We start from the raw sequence: 19,182 nt of genomic DNA, 5'->3' as shown, positions 1-19,182 counted from the left end.
ATGAATGTTTTTATTTACGACTGCTATTAGTCAATGTACGTGGCCCAACATCATTCCAACAGTTACGAACTGTTCATGGTGAATTGTGTGGATCCTACAGAGAAGCCTGTCAACGTTTGCAATTGCTTGAAAATGACGCTCATTGGGAGCAAACTCTCAATGATGCTGTAATATCATCACACGCTCATCAAATACGAACATTGTTTTCTATAATCATATCTACATGCTTCCCATCAAACCCAATTGATTTGTGGATCAAGTACAAAGATTATATGTGTGATGATATTTTGTATCAAATACGGAATAGAATGGGAAATCCAAATATACAAATCAGTGAAGAAATTTACAATGAAGCATTGATTTCAATTGAGGACATGTGCTTGATAATGTCAAACAAACTATTAATTCAATTAGGCCTGACCGCGCCCAATCGTCCAATGCATGACGCTTTTAACCAAGAGTTGCATCGAGAAAAACTGTATGATCTCAACGCTTTGAAAGAATTAATTCAAACAAATCTTCCACTGTTAAATGAACAACAGAAGTATGTATTTGAAACTCTTATGAAAGTAACAAATGATGAAACTGGAGGGATTTACTTCCTAGATGCACCTGGTGGTACAGGAAAAACTTTTTTGATTTCATTAATATTAGCAACAATTCGCTCACAAAATAAAATTGCACTTGCACTCGCTTCGTCGGGAATCGCAGCAACTTTGCTTGAAGGTGGTCGGTCGAACAGCCCATTCAGCACTAAAATTGCCATTAAATATGCAAAGCAATGAAACTCCAACCTGCAACGTTTCGAAGAACTCTGCAATGGCAAAGGTTTTGCAGCAATGTAAATTGATTGTTTGGGATGAATGCACGATGGCACATAAAAAATCTTTGGAGGCTTTAGACAGAACCTTAAAAGATCTACGGAGCAATAATAACCGATTTGGTGGTGCAATGATTTTATTAGCAGGAGATTTTCGTCAAACATTGCCAGTGATTCCACGATCAACGCCAGCTGATGAACTCAATGCATGTCTAAAGTCCTCCAATTTGTGGAAACATGTCAAAGTACTTCATTTAAGCAAGAATATGCGTGTCGAGTTGCAAAATGACCAATCTGGAAACATATTCTCTAAACAACTCATTGACATTGGTAATGGCAAATTTCCTATAGACATGTTGACTGGCTGCATTAACTTTCCTCAAAGTTTTTGTCAGTTAACTCGATCAAAAGATGAACTTATTCAGAAGGTGTTTCCAGATGTTTCTCAAAATTACGGAAACCATGATTGGTTGAGCGAACGAGCTATACTGGCTGCAAAAAACATAGATGTAAATGAATTAAATTTCAAAATTCAAGAACAAATTACAGGCGAATTGAGGATATATAAATCAGTTGATTCGGCTACTAATCAAGATGATGTAGTCAACTATCCACCGGAATTTTTAAACTCGCTGGATTTGCCAGGATTGCCACCTCACAATCTTCAATTAAAGGTTGGATCGGTGGTTATAATGTTGCGAAATATCAACCAACCGCGTCTTTGCAACGGTACACGGTTAGCGATAAAAAAATTACTAAACAATGTGATAGAAGCAACTATACTCAAAGGAAAGTATAAAGGAGAAGATGTTCTCATACCGCGCATCCCAATGATTCCGACTGATGTGCCATTTGAGTTTAAACGACTACAGTTTCCAGTGCGGCTTGCTTTTGCTATGACTATAAACAAGTCCCAGTCCGCCGCTCGTGGTCTCGCGGTAGCGTTCTCGCTTCCCGAGCACGGGGTCCCGGGTTCGATTCCCGGCGGGGTCAGGGATTTTCACCTGCCTCGAGATGACTGGGTGTTTGTGTTGCCCTCATCATTTCATCATCATCCAGGAAAGTGGCGAAATTGGACTGAGCAAAAGATTGGGTAATTGTACGGGCGCTGATAACCACGCAGTTGAGTGCCCCACAAACCAAACATCATCATCATCATCAAACAAGTCCCAGGGGCAATCATTAAGTGTTTGTGGTATTAATCTAGAAAACCCATGTTTCTCACATGGTCAATTGTATGTTGCCTGTTCCCGTGTTGGAAAACCATCAGATTTGTTTATCTATGCGCCAGGTAATCAAACAAAAAACATCGTATACCACAAAGCACTACAATGATAATAATAATAATTATGATTCACATGATTAACAATAAAGCGATTACTTACTTTTAAATCCTTATATATGTTTTATTTAATTATTTTTTATTCACAACGCCCTATCACCAGGGTGACGGTTCTGTTCAGGAGAATTTTTTTAAATACGTAGGCAAAAAAACTGCCATATTACAAATCTTTTTGACAGGACGAAGTCTGTCGGGTCAGCTAGTAGACCTATATCTCTAACGTCGATCAGTTGCAGAATTTTGGAACACGTATTGTGTTCGAGTATAATGACTTTTCTGGAGACTAGAAATCTACTCTGTAGGAATCAGCATGGGTTTCGAAAAAGACGGTCACGTGAAACCCAGCTCGCACTATTCGTCCACGAGACTCAGAGGACCATAGACACGGGTTCACAGGTAGATGCCGTGTTTCTTGACTTCCGCAAGGCGTTCGATACAGTTCCCCACAGTCGTTTAATGAACAAAGTAAGAGCATATGGACTATCAGACCAATTGTGTGACTGGATTGAGGAGTTCCTAGATAACAGGACGCAGCATGTCATTCTCAATGGTGAGAAGTCTTCCGAAGTAAGAGTGATTTCAGGTGTGCCGCAGGGGAGTGTCATAGGACCGTTGCTATTCACAATATACATAAATGACCTGGTGGATGACATCGGAAGTTCACTGAGGCTTTTTGCAGATGATGCTGTGGTGTATCGAGAGGTTGTAACAATGGAAAATTGTACTGCAATGCAGGAGGATCAGCAGCGAATTGACGCATGGTGCAGGGAATGGCAATTGAATCTCAATATAGACAAGTGTAATGTGCTGCGAATACACAGAAAGATAGATCCTTTATCATTTAGCTACAAAATAGCAGGTCAGCAACTGGAAGCGGTTAATACCATAAATTATCTGGGAGTACGCATTAGGAGTGATTTAAAATGGAATGATCATATAAAGTTGATCGTCGGTAAAGCAGATGCCAGACTGAGATTCATTGGAAGAATCCTAAGGAAATGCAATCCGAAAACAAAGGAAGTAGGTTACAGTACGCTTGTTCGCCCACTGCTTGAATACTGCTCAGCAGTGTGGGATCCGTACCAGATAGGGTTAATAGAAGATATAGAGAAGATCCAACGGAGAGCAGCGCGCTTCGTTACAGGATAATTTAGTAATCGCGAAAGCGTTACGGAGATGATAGTTAAACTCCAGTGGAAGACTCTGCAGGAGAGACGCTCATTAGCTCGGTACGGGCTTTTGTCAAAGTTTCGAGAACATACCTTCACCGAAGAGTCAAGCAGTGTATTGCTCCCTCCTACGTATATCTCGCGAAGAGACCATGAGAATAAAATCAGAGAGATTAGAGCCCACACAGAAGCATACCGACAATCCTTCTTTCCACGAACAATACGAGACTGGAATAGAAGGGAGAACCGATAGAGGTACTCAAGGTACCCTCCGCCACACACCGTCAGGTAGCTTGCGGAGTGTGGATGTAGATAGATGTAGATGATCTAATCTAGTAACATCATCTTCCCGCAAGTAACCAAAATTCATATGCGATATCCGGTTGAAAAAATATTGCATGATCTTTTCTTATATACAAACCTAGATGGTGTTATTCCTAACTTCTTTCTACGGTTGCGTTGAAATGCTTATTATTTGCATATCCAAATTTGGGAACTTGATGTTGCCTTCACGATGTTGCAGTTTTAATGGTTAGCAGTGAATTTCAGGGTCTGTGTAAATTAATAACTTAACGAGTAGTGTTAGTCTCAATCTCAGACTTTTCGCGGATGACGCACATATCTGTGAAATTCTACGCGGTGAAATTTGTGGTAATATCCATTCATTTTGAGTAAATATTAGCTACTTGCAAAGACTGGCAGCCAGAACCTGATGCAGACCAAGCAGCTCTGATTTATTGATATACGAGGAACTGCATAATGTCTACGAAATTAACTGCATGCAAAATACTTTAATGGTGATATGTCGAAAAACTGGCAATTGTATGGCATTCATATCAGGGCGAGCTAATAAAGGACATCGTAAGTAGTTAAACAAGGATAGCGCAAATGAATACAAACTAATTCGACCATCGAGAGAGGTTAACAGAAATTTTACAAAATGTAAACTGCCTAACACTCTGAGAACGAATCAAATACTTCGTGAAACCCTACGATGAATACTGCAAGGGGTGGTTTTCAGGGAGTAATCTACAATTATTCTGACGTATTTACATGTCGCTTTACTAGTGCCCACAATAATAAAATAAGTCTAGTAACAATCTTTTATTACAAGCAGATATTCTTCCCATGCTCAGACGCTCAGTCAGGAGGAAATATTAATAAGTGATACCACAAGGAAACAGCCCCATTCATAGACTTTTTACGGTGATTTTCTATGTGTAGACCAAGAAGCAAATTTTTTTTCTTGTTCATTTCTTATTTCTGAAGTCATGAGCATTTTATATGGACTGCTCTGTCGTTTCATCTATTGTTGGCGGAAGCTAGAAAAATTTACTTCTCTTGAGTTGTTCATTGCTGGAAAGTGAAAATGATTCTGTCGATTACAAATCTCAATAAGTGAAAGTTAGTATTGTGACAGAAGAAGGAAGAGGTTTTGTGGAGCGCATTGTGGCACTTAAAAATCTGCGTCAATAGGAGTGACGATCACAATAGGAGTGTCGATCAGACTTTCATATAAAGGAGTCTTCCCATAACTGCAGCAGAAAATAAGCAAGAGTCCTAATTTTTGTGAAAACCTCTCCATAGGAAAGCATCTTCTTTAACAACTCTTCCTTGTTCTAAAATATGAACCAGGATTTTCCTGAAAAATATTGAAAATATATAAGTGCACGAGAAGTTAGTTTAGCCTAAAACGCGAAACCTGTCCTATGTGGATGAAAGCAAAGGATGCTAACATTTAAAAAAAAACTAGAGAAATATAATTTGGCAGCAACTGGTTACTTTATACTGCAAACGCATAGCATAAAAATACTCAGCCAACTTTATAAATACAATTGCTGAAATTCTAACGGTAAAGTTCTCACCATCTGTATATATTACAGCTGAAAAGATGTACAGTTCATTGGAATGGATGTCTAGATAGGAATCAATTCCTGTGGAATGGGTGTCTATTTAGGAATCAGTTCCTCGTATAGACATGGATGTTTGCTTGGCAACTGATTTGTGTTGATTGTAATGTGCTCTCGTATTAATTTGTACAATGTGGCCAGCGTTTGGTCAGGTTAAGGTGAGGACAGAAACTTGTGGAAAAATCACTGATAAAAAGGGTCGGTAACATCTGAAAGTTGGTGATGTAACACACAATTGAATTTTAGAAGGAAAATTGCTGCCGTAAAAATAAACTGATGAGCCAAAAAAACTATGAACATTGCGCACAAGAAGACTGAAAGCCGCCGGCTGGCAGCACAAAAGCATATATGCGAAGCAGAAACGAATGCGAAATCTTTCTAGCGATGGGTGGGAAATGGAGAAATCCTCTGACATAAGCTCCAAAGTTTTGTGCAATATACTCCTATTAGCAGTAATGAACCCTACACACAGCAATATTAATTCACTTTACAAACACACACACACACACACACACACACACACACACAACACAGCTCTATTAATGTTCATCAGTTGCTTTCCCCTTGGTGTTTCCGAAATGTTTTGATTTTCCCTTTTGTAATGAGTAGGTACATAAGCCCAACTTAAGAGTCCCAATGGCGTGTTAATGAGGCGCCTGGCGTCGACGGAAACACCGTTTTTATCCTCATTACAAACAAAATATTGCTTTATGTGTCATTTAATATGTCAGATCGATAGAATTGCCATAATTTCTCTGTTACCACATTCAGTTTGAATATACTTGCGACAAAACCAAAATACAGGTTTCCAGCAGTCTCGGAGTAAGGTTGCTGTATCACGGAACACAGTTTAGAGTATGTTCTGATCTCTTAACATTATGAGATATTTCGAACAGAGTGACCTCCTTCACATGAACCATTGTGGCTTCAATAAATATCGGTGATGCGAATCCCAACTTTCGTCCTGTTCACAAGGCGTCCTGAAACCCATGGATCAAGGAGTGAGGTTAATGTAATCTTTCTTGGCTTCCGGAAAGCTTTTGACACAGTCCCACAACGACACTTACAAACGAAAATACAATCACACGGGGTATAAAAGGAAATTTATGAATGGATCGATGATTACTTATTAGGAAGGATACATCATGTTATCCTGGATGCAAAGTAATCGAGGGATTTATAGAGTAACTTCTAGAGTGTCCCAGCGTCCCAGCGCTGTGTGTTGGGATACTTACTGTTCATGTTCTGTATTAGTAACTTGGAAGACGTTATTAACAGTAACCTCACACATTTTGCAGATGGAGCAGTTGTCTACAATGAAGTATTGTCTCGAAAAAGTTGCACAAATATTGTCTGGTCTAGATAAGAGTTAAAAGGTCTACAAAGATTGGCAAATGTTTCAGAAATGTAGAATTAAAAATTACATTAAGAAATGTAGAATTAACAAGAAACGTAGAATCCTTAGACTACAATATCAGTGCGTCGTAAATGGTACCAGTCAACCGAAACATGTACACTCCTGGAAATTGAAATAAGAACACCGTGAATTCATTGTCCCAGGAAGGGGAAACTTTATTGACACATTCCTGGGGTCAGATACATCACATGATCACACTGACAGAACCACAGGCACATAGACACAGGCAACAGAGCATGCACAATGTCGACACTAGTACAGTGTATATCCACCTTTCGCAGCAATGCAGGCTGCTATTCTCCCATGGAGACGATCGTAGAGATGCTGGATGTAGTCCTGTGGAACGGCTTGCCATGCCATTTCCACCTGGCGCCTCAGTTGGACCTGCGTTCGTGCTGGACGTGCTGACCGCGTGAGACGACGCTTCATCCAGTCCCAAACATGCTCAATGGGGGACAGATCCGGAGATCTTATGGCCAGGGTAGTTGACTTACACCTTCTAGAACACGTTGGGTGGCACGGGATACATGCGGACGTGCATTGTCCTGTTGGAACAGCAAGTTCCCTTGCCGGTCTAGGAATGGTAGAACGATGGGTTCGATGACGGTTTGGATGTACCGTGCACTATTCAGTGTCCCCTCGACGATCACCAGTGGTGTACGGCCAGTGTAGGAGATCGCTCCCCACACCATGATGCCGGGTGTTGGCCCTGTGTGCCTCGGTCGTATGCAGTCCTGATTGTGGCGCTCACCTGCATGGCGCCAAACACGCATACGACCATCACTGGCACCAAGGCAGAAGCGACTCTCATCGCTGAAGACGACACGTCTCCATTCGTCCCTCCATTCACGCCTGTCGCGACACCACTGGAGGCGGGCTGCACGATGTTGGGGCGTGAGCGGAAGACGGCCTAACGGTGTGCGGGACCGTAGCCCAGCTTCATGGAGACGGTTGCGAATGGTCCTCGCCGATACCCCAGGAGCAACAGTGTCCCTAATTTGCTGGGAAGTGGCGGTGCGGTCCCCTACGGCACTGTGTAGGATCCTACGGTCTTGGCGTGCATCCGTGCGTCGCTGCGGTCCGGTCCCAGGTCGACGGGCACGTGCACCTTCCGCCGACCACTGTCGACAACATCGATGTACTGTGGAGACCTCACGCCCCACGTGTTGAGCAATTCGGCGGTACGTCCACCCGGCCTCCCGCATGCCCACTATACGACCTCGCTCAAAGTCCGTCAACTGCACATACGGTTCACGTCCACGCTGTCGCGGCATGCTACCAGTGTTAAAGACTGCGATGGAGCTCCGTATGCCACGGCAAACTGGCTGACACTGACGGCGGCGGTGCACAAATGCTGCGCAGCTAGCGCCATTCGACGGCCAACACCGCGGTTCCTGGTGTGTCCGCTGTGCCGTGCGTGTGATCATTGCTTGTACAGCCCTCTCGCAGTGTCCGGAGCAAGTATGGTGGGTCTGACACACCGGTGTCAATGTGTTCTTTCTTCCATTTCCAGGAGTGTATTTGAATGTAACAATTTATAGGGATGTGAAACGGAATCGTCACATAGTCTCAGTCATATGGAAATCAGGTTGTAGGCTAGTTCATTGGTAGAGTACTAGAAAAACGCCGTCATTCTATACAAGGTATTGCTTACAAAACGAACACGCGGCCCAACCTAGAATATTGCACAAGTGTGTGGAACTCATACGAAATAATACTATCAGAGGTTATTTAACGCGTACAAAGATTGACAGCACCAATAATCAAAAGTGTGTTTTTTTCATGGGAGAGAATCACAGAATACGCCGAAAACCTGAACTGGCAGAAATTTGAAGAAATACGTAAGCTAATCCGCGAAAACCTCCATGAAAAGTTTCTAGAATCGTAACAAAGTGAGCAGCCTGGATATATACTACAACTTTTACGTAGTGTTGTAGTAGGAACGATGACGACAAGATTAGATTAATTACAGCGTGAGAGAAGTATACATGAGGTCATTATTTCAGCGATCAATATGTGAAAGGAAACGGAATAAACACCAATACATGATAAAACTGGCTGTACCCTCTGCCGTGCAAATATACAGGGTGAACAGTAATAAAACCGACAAACTGTAGGAAAGAATTCCTGACTGAAAAAGGTGGAAAAAAGGTCCTACGAACATGTGTACGGAAATGGATGGAGTGTATGTGACGACGATAGGTCTTCCCGGAACAGAGTACAGAGCTGCACCGCAGCCACGTCGCGACACATGTTCAAAGTGACTCCCATGAGGTGGAGTGTCAAGCAAGATACACATAATCATACTTTGGCTTACTCGATGTTGGCTGGCCCTTCGCCTGGAGCTTGTACTACGGTTCGTTTCAATATCCTGTAGATCTCGGTCCTTCAAATCTGGTGTACGCATGGTTCGCCGCCTCTCTTGCGGTTTCGTCTGTCTGAAAGGACCCACGATCACTGAAACGTCCAAATAGGGCTTGAAATGTTGTGTCATGTATTTGGTGACTGTAAGGGTACTTGTTTTGCTATAGCCGTGCTGCCACTCGACTCTTTCCATCTGCTTAATGATACACAATCACCATCTCGGCTTGTTCCCTAAATTAATACCGGACCATTCTGCTGCTTACAGTACGTTCCGTCAGTCACACAGCCTGCAGCACCCAACGAACGCACAGCACGTGGTCAGAAGAACTGTGATTTGTCAGCTCCATCTACTGTGGCAACCAAGCTTTCCGGATACATGTTCATAGGACCTTATTTCCTCCATTTCCAGTCATGAATCCGTCCTTGCAGTTTTCAAGTTTTATTAATGTTCACCTCGTATAATTGTGGTACAGGCGTAGACTCACACAACAGTCGATCTCAGTTGCTTCTACAAGGACTGCTGGCTCCTTGCGTTCTACTGTCACCGTCACTAATTATCTTCCAACTGAATATCACAACAGAGTAATATGCCGTCTTCCTTGAGGTTGGGTTTGCAACATAGAATGAATCGTTCAACGATATTTTAAAACTGAAACAAATGAGCACTCGGTCTCAATTACTTTTAGTCTTACTGACCAGGTTTCAACACCTCTAAGAGTGCCTTCATCAGAATTAAACATTTAAAATGGCCTTTTTATACATTTTGTGACTAAAGCCCTTCTGGCCTTTTAATTATTTTATATGTGACATGTAAGTACTGCCTCTGTCTTTTGTTGTTAGTCAGTACTTACACTTTTTATATAAAAATGTCTTTTCCTATCAATTTATGACTATGTTATAAGCTATTTTGTTTAATTCTGATGAAGGCTCTCTTAGAAGTGTTGAAACCTGGTCAATATGACTAAAACTAATTGTGATCGAGGGCTCATTTGTTTCATGCAATTTTGTCATATGATGACATGATGGAGACCGTGGCTGTTGTTTGATGACAAATGTTGATGGTGTTAGGACAGCAACCAGCCACAAATTTACTTTCAGTTCCTTTATTCATAGGATACTGTTACCGGTTTCGGATCTTTGTGATTCATCCTCAGACGGTTTACACGCTTTCTATATGACATGTGGTGTGTTTTTTACACATTAATTGTCCTAAAATATAAATAATACATATAAACACGCCACTCACAGATGGTTGCGTTACAGATTTTCGTTGCATGTGACTTACGTGAAACGTCAGTTTCAAGTGTTTGTTTTCATAACATTCGTCCAACACATGTAAATGCATTCCCACTGCACCCTTGTTGTTGCACACGTAAATAGTTCTCACTGAACACTTTAGATTTGTCACTGAGAGGATTTCTACCACGCACCACATGTTGTGATACATACAAACATACAAAGAGCTTACAAACATATGAGTATCACAGATGCTATGATATATCGTAACATTTGACGATGATGTCCTATGTTTGGAAAGGATCATATATTCATTTACACAACTGTAATGCCTTTTACATTAGTACAGAGACATTGAATTTTTGAGTTGATATTGCTAAATTAATTATGAAGTTTTTTATATATACACTCCTGGAAATGGAAAAAAGAACACATTGACACCGGTGTGTCAGACCCACCATACTTGCTCCGGACACTGCGAGAGGGCTGTACAAGCAATGATCACATGCACGGCACAGCGGACACACCAGGAACCGCGGTGTTGGCCGTCGAATGGCGCTAGCTGCGTAGCATTTGTGCACCGCCGACGTCAGTGTCAGCCAGTTTGCCGTGGCATACGGAGCTCCATCGCAGTCTTTAACACTGGTAGCATGCCGCGACAGCGTGGACGTGAACCGTATGTGCAGTTGACGGACTTTGAGCGAGGGCGTATAGTGGGCATGCGGGAGGCCGGGTGGACGTACCGCCAAATTGCTCAACACGTGGGGCGTGAGGTCTCCACAGTACATCGATGTTGTCGCCAGTGGTCGGCGGAAGGTGCACGTGCCCGTCGACCTGGGACCGGACCGCAGCGACGCACGGATGCACGCCAAGACCGTAGGATCCTACGCAGTGCCGTAGGGGACCGCACCGCCACTTCCCAGCAAATTAGGGACACTGTTGCTCCTGGGGTATCGGCGAGGACCATTCGCAACCGTCTCCATGAAGCTGGGCTACGGTCCCGCACACCGTTAGGCCGTCTTCCGCTCACGCCCCAACATCGTGCAGCCCGCCTCCAGTGGTGTCGCGACAGGCGTGAATGGAGGGACGAATGGAGACGTGTCGTCTTCAGCGATGAGAGTCGCTTCTGCCTTGGTGCCAGTGATGGTCGTATGCGTGTTTGGCGCCATGCAGGTGAGCGCCACAATCAGGACTGCATACGACCGAGGCACACAGGGCCAACACCCGGCATCATGGTGTGGGGAGCGATTTCCTACACTGGCCGTACACCACTGGTGATCGTCGAGGGGACACTGAATAGTGCACGGTACATCCAAACCGTCATCGAACCCATCGTTCTACCATTCCTAGACCGGCAAGGGAACTTGCTGTTCCAACAGGACAATGCACGTCCGCATGTATCCCGTGCCACCCAACGTGCTCTAGAAGGTGTAAGTCAACTACCCTGGCCAGCGAGATCTCCGGATCTGTCCCCCATTGAGCATGTTTGGGACTGGATGAAGCGTCGTATCACGCGGTCAGCACGTCCAGCACGAACGCTGGTCCAACTGAGGCGCCAGGTGGAAATGGCATGGCAAGCCGTTCCACAGGACTACATCCAGCATCTCTACGATCGTCTCCATGGGAGAATAGCAGCCTGCATTGCTGCGAAAGGTGGATATACACTGTACTAGTGCCGAATTGTGCATGCTCTGTTGCCTGTGTCTATGTGCCTGTGGTTCTGTTAGTGTGATCATGTGATGTATCTGACCCCAGGAATGTGTTAATAAAGTTTCCCCTTCCTGGGACAATGAATTCACGGTGTTCTTATTTCAATTTCCAGGAGTGTATTTAGAAGTGTATAGGTAAAATAGTATATTATTAATTACATTTAGCATCAATAGAATTATAGTAACATATAAATTTGCTACTTGATCTGCAGATAGGTGTACTAATATTATTTGCTTTGGAGGCTGGAAAGTAATTTTTGGAAATTTTTCCGGAAAGGGGTGTTAGATAACACTGTTTGTTCGTTAAGGATATAGTCTGGGGTGCTGTTTTTATGTGTGTGTATTTATAATTCTTCTAATATATTCATAGTGGCTCCTTTTTATGCTAGATGCAATATTTTTAAGTTGTTCTCAGTGTTTCCCACTGAATGGTTTTCTTCAGCAATATGGGCTGCAAATGCTGATTTGTTCAAGTTACCGAGTATTAGAGCATCAATATGTTCTTTGTATCTAATTTCAAACTTCTGCCTGTCTGTTCAATGTAGAATTTTGGGCATGTATCACATTTGAGTTTGTATATTCCTGATTTACGGTAGGGATTCTTGGAGGTATTTACATCGTGGATTACTTTTTGTTGTAATTTATTATTTGCGGAAAAGCTGATTGTGATATTTTTCTTCTTTTTAAATAAGTTTGCTATTTGGTATGAAAGTGGGCCTATGTATGGGAGAGTAGCATATTTAGGTTTGGCTTCAGTGGCACACTGATTTGGCTTGAATTAAAACAGTTGCTCATAATAATTGATGTAAACCTACAATAATAGGAAAACTCCACAACAAAATGCAGACAAAAACCACAGTTCCACTTCACAGCAGTCACTTCAAGCCAAATTAGTCTGTAAAAAACACACCACATGTCATAAAGAAAGCGTGTAAACCGTCTGAGGATGAATCACAACGATTCGAAACCGGTAACGGTATCCTTTGAATAAAGGAACTGAAAGTAAATTTGTGGCTGGTTGCTGTCCAAACACTATCAACATTTGTCATTTGTTTCGATTTAATTTGGAAATGGTCACTGAACCAAGCAGCCATGTTCAAAACTTTGTAACAGTATTTTGTTTGTTAATAGAAAGGATCTCTGTTTTCCATTGACGCAGGCCATCGTAATGAGGAGTATTTATCTGAACTGATTTTCATCAAACTTAACAGAACCAAAACGGAAAATATCTGCCAAACACGAGAGAAAACTTGCTATATGCGTACTTCGTGACACTTGCGTCTTGTCACTGCCTGCAACAAAAGACTAACCCTCTGCTATCCGTAGCTTGATCTTCACTGCAGCGTGTAACTCTTCTCTACCTGCACTACAACCACCTTTCCCACTCTACATCTTGTCACCGATCGAGCACGCTTCCGCAGTGGTGACCCACCTTGGAGGCCTGCACTGCTGCTGGTGTCAGGACAGGCGCCGGCGGTGACGGCGCTGACGTCGACGCCCGCGAGGCAGGCGTCGCGGCGCGCGTGGCAGGCGCTGGGGTAGGTACGCCCGGACCAGCACACCGCGTCCTCTGGGCCGGGCAGGGGGCACGCCTGCTCACACTGCGCGGAGCACAGGTCGCCCTCGCAGTCATCTGCAACGTGGTCAGGAAAATAAGCAAGATTAGAGTCTGACGTCCCGTCGACAGCGCGGTCATCAGAATACAGAGCACGAGCTCGATTTGCCAAAGGGCGGTGATGGAAACAGGCCATGTCCTTTTCAAAGAAACCATCCAGGCATGAGCCTGGGGCGATTTAGGGAAATCACGGGAAACCTGAATCGGATGGCCGGAGGGGGAACTGAATCGTCGTCGAAAGGTTAGCAGTGACTGTGCTCCTAGTTTATAGTGAAGTGTTGCATTCTCCAGTCTACCACTGTTGTTGTTATTATAGTCTTCAGTCTAATGACTGGTTTGATGCATCTCTGCCGGCCGGGGTGGCCGAGAGGTTATAGGCGCTACAGTCTCGAACCGCACGACCGCTACTGTCGCAGGTTCGAATCCTGCCTCGGGCATGGATGTGTGTGATGTCCTTAGGTTAGTTAGATTTAAGTATTTCTAAGTTTTAGGGGACTGATGACCTCAGAAGTTAAGTCCCTTAGTGCTCAGAGCCATTTGAACCATTTTTGATGTATCTCTCCATCTTAGTCTATCCTGTGTTGTTCACAGCGGGATAACCTATATCCATTTGACCCAGGTTACTTAAGTCAGGTCTTGGCAACCAGATACAATATTTATCTTCCCCCGCTCCCCTTCTTTCGAAAATGGACAATTCCTTGATACCTCAGAATATGTACCATAAATCAAAACATTCTTTTAGTCGAGTTGGCTCAAAAGGTTCAAATGGCTCTAAGCACTATGGGACTTAACACCTGAGGTCATCTGTCCCCTAATCTTAGAACTACTTAAACCTAACCAACCTAACCACATCACACACATCCATGTCCGAGGCAGGATTCGAACCTGCGACCGCAGCAGCAGCGTGGTTCCGGACTGAAGCACATAGAACCGCTCAGTCACAACGGCTGGCCAGTCAAGTTGTACAATAACTTTATTTTCTCCCCAACTTGATCAGTACCTCTTTCTTACTGATTCCATTTACCCCTCTAATCTTTAACATTCTTCTGTATCACCACATTCTAAAAGCTTCTATCCACTTCTTAACTGAACTGATTATCTTCCACATTTCGCTTATGTACAAGGCTACACTGAAGACAAAACCCACGCCGCGCTGGGTATCCGAGCGGTCTAAGGCGTCCTGTAACGGTCCGCGCAGCTTCCTCGTCGGAGGTTCGAGTCCTCCCTCGGGCATGGGTGTGTGTATGTCGTCCTTAGCGTAAGTTAGTTTAAGTTAGATTAAATAGTGTGTAAGCTTAGGGACCGATGACCTCAGCAGTTTGGTTCCGTAAGACCTTACCACACATTTCCAATTTACAAAACCCCCCAAAAATACCTCTTTATACATCTACATCCGCGAAGATAAATTTTTACATTTCAGAATCGTTTCTCCTGCTGTTCCAGCCGGCGTTTTATATCCTTCAAACTTCTCTCATGATCAGTTAGTTGACCCAAAGCCAAAATGAATCTACTGCTTTAGTTTCTGTGTGCAAGACTTCCCCCTCTGATCTATATGGTAGTTTCTCGCTGTTGTCATTAAATATCAGTTGTATTACAGAATGTCACCATACTTAGACTGGAAGTGTTTTACGAAGTACTGTACTCAGTTGCTATAAAAGGTTAAAAACGGGAGGAGCCACAACTAACTTTCAACATCATATGAGAAGGAATCTGAAAACTTAACAGTTCATTCATGTATGATGTATTGAACTTGGAACCTAGAAGCGACGGAGAGGGTTCGTCCCTGCCCTAGTCCTCAGTGGTACACAAGTTCACAACAGGCTACAACAGTCCACTCACCCCACCGCCGCCCCACACTGAACCCAGGGTTATTGTGCGGTTCGGTTCCCAGTGGACCCACCCGGGAACGTCTCATTCCAGACGAGCATAGCCCCAATGTTTGCGTGGTAGAGTAATTATTGTGTACTCGTACGTGGAGACAGTGTTTGCACAGCAATCGCCGACATAGTATAACTGAGGCGGAATAAGGGGAACCAGCCCGCATTCGCCGGGGCAGATGGAAAACCTCCTTAAAAACCATCCACAGGCTGGCCGGCACACAGGACTTCGACACTAATTCGCCGGGTGGATTCGTGCCGGGGACCGGCACGCCTTCCTGCCGGGGAAGCAGTGCGTTAGACCGCACGGCTAGTCGTGCGGGCGCTACAGTTCATTCATAGTTTACGATTAAAATAGAAAGTAGTCCTTGAAAACTGATAAATTAACACGAAAAACAAAGTTTTTCAATCTCAGTTTTCACTATTATCACTGTCTGTAAAGCCCAAATAGTGGTATGTTCATCGATGTAGCCATAAAATATTTTCGGATCTTACCATGTCAAAAACCTGCCAAAGTCTTACTTTTAATTCGTTTTTTTTAAAGAAAAACGCCTGAATCCACTATATTTTTCTCTTTCCCTGAGAGCTAAGAGGGAAGAGAGAGGGGCGGGCGGGGGGGGGGGGGGCGGGCTCCTTCTTCTTCACAGGACAAGAGCTTGTCCTCACTACCTGTCACCTTCGGGAGGACGACGGTTCAATCCAGCGTCCGGCCATACTGTTTTAGGTTTTCCGTGATTTCCCTAAATAGCTCCAGGCAAATGCCGGGATGGTTCCTTTGAAAGGGCACGGCCGACTTGCTTCCCCGTCCTTCCCTAATCCGATGAGACCTATGACCTCGCTGTCTGGTCTCCTCCCCCAAACAACCCAACCCAACCTAAGTTACCTCTATAAGGAATTGTCGTGACTTATTCAAATAGTTACCAGTACGAATTCACATGTGCTCAAGATAAAACGGACAAAGGAATAATTTCCTTTCCAGGGAAACAAAGCGTTGACTTCAGGACAGTTATTTAAAGACGTAGATATCTTTTTTTAATTTGATTTTCTTACTGATTACGAAAATATGCATATAATGTTTACATATACACTGCCCAATCACATTAATGTGGCTATCCGTCAAAAGCCTGAAGAACCAACTCTTGCAGTGCGGATCACTCCGAGACGTGCAGAGAAGGTGAGGTTCTGGAAGGTACTGACAGGGATGTGGAGTCATGCCGGCTGCAGTGCCGTGGCCAACTCCTCTAGGTTTCTCGTCTGAGGATCCATGGCGCGAACAGCATGATCGAGATGATCTCACAGACTCTCGTTTGGATTTAAATCCGAGGTACTCTTCGAACCACGCACGTACACTGCGAGCTGAGGCCATCGCGCAGAGGAGAAACAAACTGCATGTAGGGCGGACATGGTCCCAAGGATAGATGCATACTTTTGTTGATCCAATGTACCTTCTAGAATGACGAGATGATCTAGGGAATACCACGAAAAACAAATACCCAGACCATAACACTCCCTCCTGCGACTTTGCCCATCCTCCGATTATTGCAGGGTGTTTGCTTTCAGACGTTTCTCGCGGTAAATGCCAACTGCTGTCTGTCCGACGGAGTATGAGACGTGGATCATCTGCAGAGGCCATCTGTCGCCTCTCAGTGGACGTCGAGTAGTGTTGTTGGTGCGCAAATTCCAGCCTTTGTCATCGATGAAGAGCGGTCATCGTGGATGCATGAACCAGGCGCCTGCTGTGGAGGCCCCATACCAGCAGTGCTCGCTGAGCTGTAGTTGTGGAGACACTGTTCGCAGCCCCTTCTTTCATCGGGAAGGCCAGTTGCTCAGTAGTACTACCTTTTTTTTCCTTTATTGGATTTCTATTCCCCCTGAAGGAGGCGGGCTGGCAGCAGCTTAGAACGCCGCTCTTCAGCCTACAGTATTTTTTGAACATAAGAAGTTAAGAAACAATAAAAAACAGGCGATAAAACGGTGATGTAAAATGTAAAGCGGCGGAAAATTGTGGAAAGTCAAAACATAAAACTAATGGTGGGCGATGATAATAAAATACAAAGGAAGCAGACAGGGAAAAAGTAGACAGACAATTAAAAAACACGGCGACAGATTGCATTCTGTTCGCAAGAGATACAAAAAAATCACACCCTGCGACAGCATGATGTCCGTTTGCAACACTCTGGAAAAGACGCACAACACTTAACAATTACTAGGAACACTGCACTAATAGGTCGGCACGAAGATAACACTCCACAGGCAAGGACAGATGGGAGGGGGACCTGTACAGAGGGGGGAGAAGAAAAAAGGGGGAAGGAGAGGAAAAAACGGAAGGTGGGGGGATGACGACGAAGGGAGAGGACTCAGAAGGGGGGAGAAGAGTTGATGCGAGAGGGAATGGGGAAAGGCAGAGGAAGGAAAACGCAAAAGGACTCGGGGGAGAGAAGGGAGGCAGAGAGAGGTTAAGTGGAAAAAAACAGGATGGAAGGGGGGAGGGGAAGAAAGTGCCCAGTAAAAGGAGAAAGGAAAGGAGGGGCGCTGAGGATCAGAGTTGATAGGAGGGATAAATGGAGGGAGAGAGGGCATCATCCGGGAGGGCGGGCTGATAGAAGCCACCTTGGGAAAGGAGATGAAGGGTGTAGAGATGGAGGGTAGGGGGGACACAACATGAAGGCGTGGCAGAGGGTGGGGGTTGAGAGGGGGGTGAGGGGGGTGAGAGGGATCAAGACGGTGGGAGGCGTAGAGTATGCAGATATGTTCGAGGAATAGGAGCAGATCGGGGACAGGAATGAGGTCGTAGAGGATCCACATGGGGGATGGGAGGCGTATATGGAAGGCGAGGCGGAGTGCATAGTGCTCGAGGATCTGGAGGGACTTATAGAATTTGGGGGGGGGGGTATCCAGGCGGCACTGGCGTAGTAGAGGATGCAGCAGATTAAGGATTTGTAGGTGTGGAGGATGGTAGAGGGGTGCAACCCCCATGTCCAGCCAAAGAGGAGTTTGAGGAGTTGGAGGCGGTTGTGGGCTTTGGATTGGATGGAACAGAGATGAGGGATCCGGGTGAGGTGACAGTCAATGGTGAAGTCAAGGTAGGTGAGAGTGGGGGAGAGACGGACAGGACGGGCGCAGATGGTAAGGGAGAAATCCAATAGCTGGAAGGAGTGAGTGGCATGACCTACGATGATTGCCTGGGTCTTGGAAGGATTGATTTTCAGGTGCCACTGGTTACACCATGTGGCAAAAAGGTCAAGGTGACTCTGGAGAAGGCGTTGGGACCGCTGAAGGGTAGGAGCGAGGGCAAGGAATGCGGTGTCATCGGCATACTGAAAGAGGTGTACTCAGTAGTAGTACGTGTATTTGTCCTTATATATCTCTGCAGGCGTCGTTTACTCTTGTTACATATGGGCGCCAGTGCACCGCAGTTGCCTCGGCACTTGTTTTGGATAGCGCCATTTTGCCATGCACAGTATATCATAACCCAGCGGTACACGAACAGTTTACAAACTTAGCCTTTTCGGAAATTCTTCCACACTTGGCCCGAAAACTAATGATCATGTCCTTATGGACGTCAGATGACTCGCTACGTTTCCTCGACACACTTTATACACTCTCCACTGCTAGTGCTGCCACCTGCCTTCCGTGAGAGGTTATTGCAAGTTGGCTGCGAACATAGGCGGTGGTCACATTAATATATAGTAATATAACACGCTAGACTAGTAACACAAAAAA

General features: G+C 44.6%; 1 protein-coding gene across 1 annotated transcript in view; it reads right to left on the bottom strand.

Annotated features, from left to right (window-relative positions):
- LOC126158346 (agrin-like) overlaps positions 1 to 19,182 on the bottom strand; it is a 566,092-nt gene that overhangs the window by 131,039 nt on the left and 415,871 nt on the right. The window contains exon 9 of the mRNA XM_049916436.1: positions 13,400 to 13,600. Coding sequence (XP_049772393.1) covers positions 13,400 to 13,600 — 201 coding nt within the window. The remainder of the gene's footprint in view (positions 1 to 13,399; positions 13,601 to 19,182) is intronic.

This window comes from Schistocerca cancellata, chromosome 2 (assembly GCF_023864275.1).
Source record: "Schistocerca cancellata isolate TAMUIC-IGC-003103 chromosome 2, iqSchCanc2.1, whole genome shotgun sequence".
NCBI classification, from domain to species: domain Eukaryota; kingdom Metazoa; phylum Arthropoda; class Insecta; order Orthoptera; family Acrididae; genus Schistocerca; species Schistocerca cancellata.
This window is presented reverse-complemented; position numbering and strand designations above follow the sequence as displayed.